Source organism: Otolemur garnettii, unplaced genomic scaffold, assembly GCF_000181295.1.
Source record: "Otolemur garnettii isolate 467f Iridium unplaced genomic scaffold, OtoGar3 scaffold00001, whole genome shotgun sequence".
Lineage (NCBI taxonomy): Eukaryota > Metazoa > Chordata > Mammalia > Primates > Galagidae > Otolemur > Otolemur garnettii.
This window is the reverse complement of record NW_003852396.1, coordinates 35,538,192-35,546,532: the sequence shown is the minus strand read 5'-3', so window position 1 is coordinate 35,546,532 and position 8,341 is coordinate 35,538,192. Positions and strand designations below refer to the sequence as shown.

At 36.4% G+C, this 8,341-nt stretch overlaps 1 protein-coding gene across 1 annotated transcript; it reads left to right on the top strand.

Annotated features, from left to right (window-relative positions):
* Window positions 1-242: 242 nt before the first annotated feature.
* On the top strand, window positions 243-1,380 carry LOC100962809 (olfactory receptor 226). The gene has a single exon (XM_003781053.3). The coding sequence runs from the start codon at window positions 309-311 to the stop codon at window positions 1,293-1,295; it is 987 nt and encodes a 328-aa protein (XP_003781101.1). The 5' UTR covers window positions 243-308; the 3' UTR covers window positions 1,296-1,380.
* The last annotated feature ends 6,961 nt before the right edge of the window (window positions 1,381-8,341 follow it).

Sequence of the window (8,341 nt, the reverse complement as noted above, 5' to 3'; positions counted from 1 at the left end):
TCTCTTATCTATGTTCTTTGGGACTGACTAATGTCATTTTTACCTGGGATTTCTCGCTACCTGCTTTTCCAAAGGTGAGAATCGATTCCTATCCCATTCCCAACACAAAGTCATTTATTTTTGTTCTCGTTTGTCTCAATTTCATTCCAGACGAAAGAGGAAAAATATGGCCTCAGCTCAGTGATTAATTATATGTACTATACACATTCCACCAGTGCAAAACCAACCAAGAGAAAGGCTGTGCTTTTGTTGCTTTCTCCTGAAAACGCTCTATTTTCATCTCCTGAAGAGCACTGTGCAGGATTGAAATGATGGAGAGAAGAAACCATAGTGGGAGAGTGAGTGAGTTTGTGTTGCTGGGATTCCCAGCTCCCCTGCCGTTGCGGGCACTACTATTCACCGTTTCACTACTGGCCTATGTGTTAGTGCTAACTGAGAACATACTCATCATTGTGGCAATTAGGAACCATTCCACCCTCCACAAACCCATGTACTTCTTTCTGGCTAATATGTCCTTTCTGGAGATTTGGTATGTCACTGTCACTATTCCCAAAATGCTTGCTGGTTTTGTTAGTTCCAAAGAGGGCCATGGACAGCTAATCTCCTTTGAAGGCTGTATGACACAACTCTACTTTTTCTTGGGTTTGGGTTGCACTGAGTGTGTCCTTCTTGCTGTTATGGCCTATGACCGTTATGTGGCCATCTGCCATCCTCTCCACTACCCTGTTATTGTCAGTGGCCAGTTGTGTGTGCAGATGGCAGCTGGCTCTTGGGCTGGAGGTTTTAGCATCTCCATGGTCAAAGTCTTTTTCATTTCTCGACTGTCTTACTGTGGCCCCAACATCATCAACCACTTTTTCTGTGATGTCTCTCCCTTGCTCAACCTCTCCTGTACAGACATGTCTATAGCAGAGCTTACAGATTTTGTCCTGGCTATTTTTATTCTGCTAGGACCACTCTTTGTCACTGGGGCCTCTTACATGGCCATTGCTGGTGCTGTGATGCGCATTCCCTCTGCTGCTGGACGCCATAAAGCCTTTTCCACCTGTGCCTCTCATCTCACTGTTGTAATCATCTTCTATGCAGCCAGTATCTTCATCTATGCTCGTCCAAAGGCACTCTCAGCTTTCGACACCAACAAACTGGTTTCTGTCCTCTATGCTGTCATTGTACCATTTCTCAATCCCATCATTTACTGTTTGCGCAACCAAGAAGTCAAGAGAGCCCTACGCTGTACTCTGCACCTGTATCAGAGCCAGGATGCTAAACCCAAGAAAGCTAGCAGAGTTGGGTAGAGGGGAGGTATGATGTCTGATAAAATGCTATTAAAATTGGAACCGAGGTCTTCTGTGAAGGCCAGTGGATGGCTTAAGGCCTAATTTAGGGTCTAAGCTATAAAGTTTCACCGAGGATCTGGAAATTTTTCCTTTAACCCATCTATGAAGAGGGAAAAGGGATCGATTACAATCTACAAACTGAATTTCTACAATTTCTGGTGATATTAACACCTGTCTTAACTTGGAATATTTCATCTGATCTTTTAAATACAGGCTAAAGCTCCTATGTTATCTACTTCACTGTAACTTACATAGATGCTGTGCCATTCAAGAAAGCACAGGGTCTTTGTGGAAAAGCAGCAGGAGGCTTCCTGAAGAGAACTCTTTCAGGCACAGCTTATGGATTGTAGCCAATGAGGTAACAGAGGCCCAGGATCACCCAGGAGGTGACCATTCTGGTGCGAGTTAGAAGGCAGGGAGGCAAGAAACCAGGAATTTTTGTACTAGGAACTTATTGCACTTCCTGAACCACAAAGGTTTCTAGATTCATTTCCTAATTTATTGAGGTCAGTGTCCACATTGAACTACTAATTGTGTGCATTTATTTCCTTCACCTTCTCTTTCCCTAAATAGACTATAAACGTCATGGAAATAGGAATTTTCTTGTGTATCATTTTATTCCCATGGCACAGAATAATATCAAGCATAATATATCTATGAATATTTAATATATTTATATTAAATAAATATAGTTAGAAGCCATATAGGCAAGGCATATGTGTTATGCCTATGTATCAGATTGGCAGGGGCAGGAATTAAATCCCTCATACCACATGTACCAAATGTGCCAGAAATTTCAAAGATTCTGAAATCATTCTGAGTCTGAAGAATCAGAAAGATTTTTGCAGGTGGGTATTTTTATTAACAATTACAAAAATTTATATATTTGCTTAACTTTCTCAAACAGGGAGTTGGTTAAATAAATTATAGCTTGCATATTAAATGAAACACTGTGCAGACATTGAAATAATGTGATCTAAATAAAGCCAATGACAGAAAACATTATTCCTAATACAATAAGGATAAAGATAAAGTTATGTGACAGTATGAAAAGTATGTATCAGCCTTATTTGATTGTTTTAATAAGAAAAAAAGGAATTTGATTAAAACATTGACTGTACTATCCAAAGGGATCTCTTTCAAGTTGCATTCTGTGTCAAAGCATTGTTATAAACACACATTTATTTAAATAAACTTTTATTTACCAATATAAGATATATGACTTTATTTATGTGCACTGATTGACTCTTAGAGGGTGTGTCAGTATTTTCAGAAATTTAGCTCCTTACTGTGTCACCCAAGAACCAGAACCCTGAAGACAATGAAAATTCTATTTCCAGATGTGGGACACAGCTGTTGTCATCTGTCTCTTTATAGTTTTCTTCTGCTTAGTAAAGTCAGCACAAAGCTGCTAGATCATATATTAGGCATTATTTGCTAGTCCATATTTATTTTTAAAAATTTATATAATATACATAGCTTATTCATGCTAAAACAATAAAGTATCTTATTATGATAATTATAAAATGACTAGGCATAAATTTTATCAAGAATCTACCTGCCAACTGTCCCCATAGAATAAATTTCTAAAATGGGGTAATGATCTGGATGGGAAAGTCCATCTCTAGATGTTGCTATTATAGCTATTATATGAACTTTCCTCATTTTCTCCAGTTCATAGAAAATGAAAAAAAAGATGATATTGAACTTCTGCATTGTGGTGTTCTTTATTTTCCAAGATTTTTATTAATACAATAAAATGCATTACTTTTCAATTTATTTTCTTTTATAAATTTCAAAATATGAAGAGGCTATAAAAGTTTTTGTTATATGGATAATAGAGGTTTTATTGATTTCATGGCTCCCATAAAATGATATGCTGTTCTTTCCTTTGTGTTATACTGATGTATACAGCCCAAACCTTACTTTTATGTAAAAACCTTTTTAAAATTTTTACTTAGAGTTTTAATTCTCATGAGATTTATGTATTGATGTTTTAATTTAGTTAGTTGATAAGGGAGAGGTATTATAAAATATAATTAACAGAGTTGCTGCTTTATAAACTTAGAAACTCTAAAATGTTATACCAGCTTTTTCAGATATCACAATTTGATGCTAGCAAGAATGAGTGGACAGTTTGCCTTTAGACAAAGAATATGGCTGGGGTCATGCTCGGTTGCCCATGCTGGAGTGCAGTAGTGCAATCGTAGCATCATAGTTCTCTGTGACCTCAAACTCTTGGACTCAAGCAGTCCTCCTGCTTTAGCCTCTTGAATAGCTAAGATTAGAGGTACCTGCAGCCATGAATGGCTAATTAAAAAAAAAAAAAAACTTTTCTGTAGAAAAGAGGGTTCTTACTATATTGCCCAGACTGGTTTTGAAACTGTGGCCTCAAGTGACCCTCCTGCTTCAGCCTCTGAAAGCGCTGAGATCTTAGGTGTGAGCCTCTGTGACCACTACTCCTTTTTAAATGGACACTTAATTTTCCCAAGAGGTCTTTTCATTTGACGACAGCCAATCATTGTAAGAGTTAAAGGATATCCTACTTTGTCATCTTTCTGATGTCACTTCCCATATGACTTTTGATCTTAATATTATTGTTGGGATATTGAGAAAGAAAATATTGTTATCCCTTTCTATGGATGACTAAACTGAGGAATAAAGACAGTTTTCTAAGGTTAGTTGTTTGAAAAATGAAACCTAAATTAGAAACCAAGTCTTCTAACTTGTGAACCAAAATTATTTATGACAATATTACTTCTATTTTGTTTTTTTTTAATCATAGCTGTGTACATTAATGTAGTCATGGGGTACAGTGTAGCTTTCATATGAAAGTTATAACCCAATTATAGCCCAAGAATATCGACAATATTACTTCTAAATGATATTCTTTCTATGATTCTAGTATGACACTTCTTTGATGAACTCTTTCCTGGTTTCCTCAGTCATAAAGAATTTTTCCCTCTTTGGAGCTTTCAGAGCCTTTTGTTTGTGGCTCTCTTATGGCACATGTCATATTCTATCTCAAGTATGCCATTCTTCTTATTTTACTTAGAACACTGTGGGTTTTCAGGGGACAAAGATCAGGACATACATTTTTTTAATCCAAAGATGGTACAAAAAAAAAAAAAATGCCTTACATGTAGTGAGAGATCAGTAAAAGCAGGAAGAATATTTATATATTTTATTTATGCTTATATTTTATATAAGCATAGGAAAGAATGAGTGCCTGTATTACCTTTAACACACATTTAAACACTTAGCCTGAGTCTTGAATAATTTGATGTTATATCATTTTGCATACAGGACTAAGTGAAAAGGACCACATCATACCCATAGATATAAATAAACATGGTTCAAAATTAAACAAGAATTTATATAAATAACTGAGAGCAAATTATAAATGTCTTACCACAAAAAATAAGGTGATGATTATGTTAATCAATTTGATTTCAGCATTACACATTGTATATCAAATCATTACATTGTATGCCACAAATGTATACATTATAATTTTAATTAAAAACTAAATAAAAAAAGAATTTATATGTGAATAAAGATTTCACTTCTCAAGTCTCTTGGACATAGTCTTGGCAATACGTACACTATATTTCCCTAGAGCCAGGATGGACTTAGTATAAGTTGGCCCCTAGGGGAAAAACACAGGAAAAGGTAGGTAAGTGCTGAATATATTATCTCATCCCTGCTCTTATCTTCTTGCCATAGAGCTGCCATACCTACCAAGTAGGCTGAGCAGGGAACATTCAAGATTCATTAGAGTATGAGAATCTGCAGAACAGTTTACTTTTTCGTGATCAGCATAAATTTCTGAAGAATTCTTAATTATCAGAGTAAGGATAGATGGACCAAGATGAGGAGTGGTTGGAGATACTAAGTTGTTCCTGAAGAAAACTCCTAGAAAGATGAAGAAGGACTTGCAAAAGAGTCTGCAAGTATCATTCTTAAACAGGAGAATTTAGTTCTGGGAAACAAAGTGGGAAAGAAAGTCCAGTATATCCAGTACATTTCCAGGGCAGAAATGATATATTTCCTGTTCTGAAAGAAATCTGCCTGACAGTGATATTGTCACTTTAGTGCAAGCACATTCAGAGCTATAAAAGAAATCCTATAACACAACTAAAGGATTTTTTTAAAACCTAGAATATCTTAGAAAGCGCATAGAAAGCTTATAGCTCAGTGCTTTTGGTTTTAAAACAGGAAAGTAGAATGAGATAATTTTTGTATTCCTTCATGTTTAAAACCATATCCTCTGGACTTTTGTTTGTTGCAAAAAGTGAAGGAAAATACAATGGAATCATGGGGGTGGTCAAATAGTAAATGCTATTCATCAAAGAGGAAATTAGGAAAAAGTTAAGAGATGCTATAATCTGGTACTCCAGGAAGCTTGGGGAATAAAAGTGAATACAAGAGAGAAGGAATGACTGTATGTGTGTTTATAAATGCATGTGAGTGAAAACATGCACACATATAATTGAGTAAATATGTATGAGTCTGATGTTACATAATCACAATTAATGCTTATAGAAAATATAATAACTTTTGGTCAAGTCTTATGTTAAGTGCCTTCCATGAATTCTTACATTTAATTCTCATGACAGTCCATTTAGGTAAGCATCCTTATAATTTTTTCTATTTTATACAAGAGGATATGGAAATATGTAATTGTTATCTTTCAAGTGTGACACAGCTATTAATACTATTAATCTTGCAAACAAGATTGAAATATTGCTCTAGCACTAAAGTCGGTGCTATTAAATTCTATGCAGAGATGAATATATTGCATATTGTGTGACTGATAATGGAATTGTGGATTATAAACAAATGTCCTGGGAGTAGGGTCCTCCATATTGGTGCTGCTTCCTACTGGGGTTAGATTATGGGTAAAACTAGATACTCTCTGCCCCCAGATAAGTTTATTTTTCCTAAGAAAAACATTTGGTCAAAGGCATGGAAAAATGCAGCCAAGAACTCCTTATTAGTAAACCACAAATGTAGGTTGGAGGCTGAGAGTAAGACACAAACATTTTTGCTAGCCAGAAAAAAGTGCTAAGCTCTGCCAATGTGTGCTGCTATGGAAAGGAAACAGAGGTGCCAATAGTATGTAGTTCAGCCCCTGCTCATTCAATCCCTTGGCATGAGCTAGGGTCAGAAGATCTCTAGTCCAGGGGCAGGATATTGAGGGAATCCTGACCTGCACCAAGGGAACAACATGGTGGACAAAAGTTTGGCAGCAAGGTGGACAATAATTTGAAGGAAAGACTTGGAGTTAGACTTTACGAATAAGAGGGGAGGTGGGATGGGGATGGGGGCACAGCTCTTGGGAGCAAAGCACAATTATGAGAGGGACTTTATCTAACAAATGCAATCAGTGTAAACTAATTCTTTCTACCCCCAATGAGTCTCAAACAAAAAAAAAAAAAAAGGAAAGGAAAAAAAGTAGACACAAGTCCAACTATTTAAAAAAAGGAAATAAAAAAATGTACCTGACAGACTAGTGATGATTTAAATATATTTAAAGCTCATGGATTCTCACAGGCACCTAATAAACATAAGTTATAGCCACATAAAAAAGAATAAGAGGAGCATATAATAAAATCAGTTAGTAATATTTATTTTATTAGATGTGATTCTATTAAATGAACAAATTCATAAAACTTCTGCCTTCCAGCATTACAGGATCCACTTGTCCTATGCTGCATTCATGTGTCCTCTCCCTCTCCACAACTGCCTAGGCCAGAGCATGAGATGATGGCTGGTGTTTTAGAAACCCTGATCTTCCAAGTGACCTGAAATCAGGGCTCAGATCCAATGTGCTCATACCTTGTGCATAGGTGTTTCATTAAAGTGCCCCAGATGTACAAGCACTGGATGCACCAAAGATATATAGTCTGATAGATATTTCCCTCCTGTCAGTGAAGACATAGCTATCTTTCCCTTTGCTCTAACCTATCCTGAACCTCCAAGGGATATATTAAGCCATTTGTTAATCCATATGTATGCATGTTGCTGTGTTTGCCAGTCATTGTCCTAGACATTTGGTTCAGTCATGGAACAAGGCTCTTGAGCTTTGGAAGACAGTAGTATGGGGGGAGAAATCTGGATGCATGGGAAAGGTATGCACTGGAAAACAAATGCCAATGAGGCACTTGACATACTTTGCATAGATGTCTACTAAATGGAATCATGAATCTCAGACCAGCAGATAAAGATAAGGAAAGGGTATAATAGAAAGAGGGAAGGGTATTTGCATAGCCATGGAGGTAGGAATGATTATAGTGTGCTTAGTGAGCAAAAACAAGTTGAGTATGTTTGAGGCATGAAATACTATTTAGAGGGTCATAAGAGATGAAGCTGGAGAAGTAGGTGAGGATCAAAATAAGAAGTTCCTCCTGTATTTAATAGCTAATGCTTTACATTTTTATGTGAAGTCAATGCAGGAGGCATTAAAGAATTTTCCAATAGTTATTATAATTTAAAATTTCCTCAGATTCTAATTTGAAGAACTGTGCTGGATCAAACCCTGGAGATTACCCAAATATTAAACTTCTGAAACTGTATTTTGACCTAATCCTATCTTCCATGTTTCCTTTCAGGCAGGAATAAATATCTGTGCGGTGAGTTCCTAATTAAACAGAGAACTGGAATCAACATGGGAGCTGGAATTGGGTCTCTGTTCATTGACAAAGGAGCTAGGAATGATGTAAATATTGACATTCCGATCATTGTCTCCTTAGGTGAATGAGAGTTGCAGTGGAAGTGCATTTTTATTCTGGGGGACTTACTAGAGAACAACTTTGATGAAAATATGTGCTTCAGATCTGAAGAAGAGTCCTTACTAACAGAAATTGTTTAATACTTTATGAGTCTCATTCACAGGAAAGGATGACTTATGAACTTATTTCCTTTCTTGTCTGACCCCATAGCCATCTTTATTATTTGTGGTGTTACTGGAGAGACTTTGATCTCCGTCAGTGCTTTTAGTC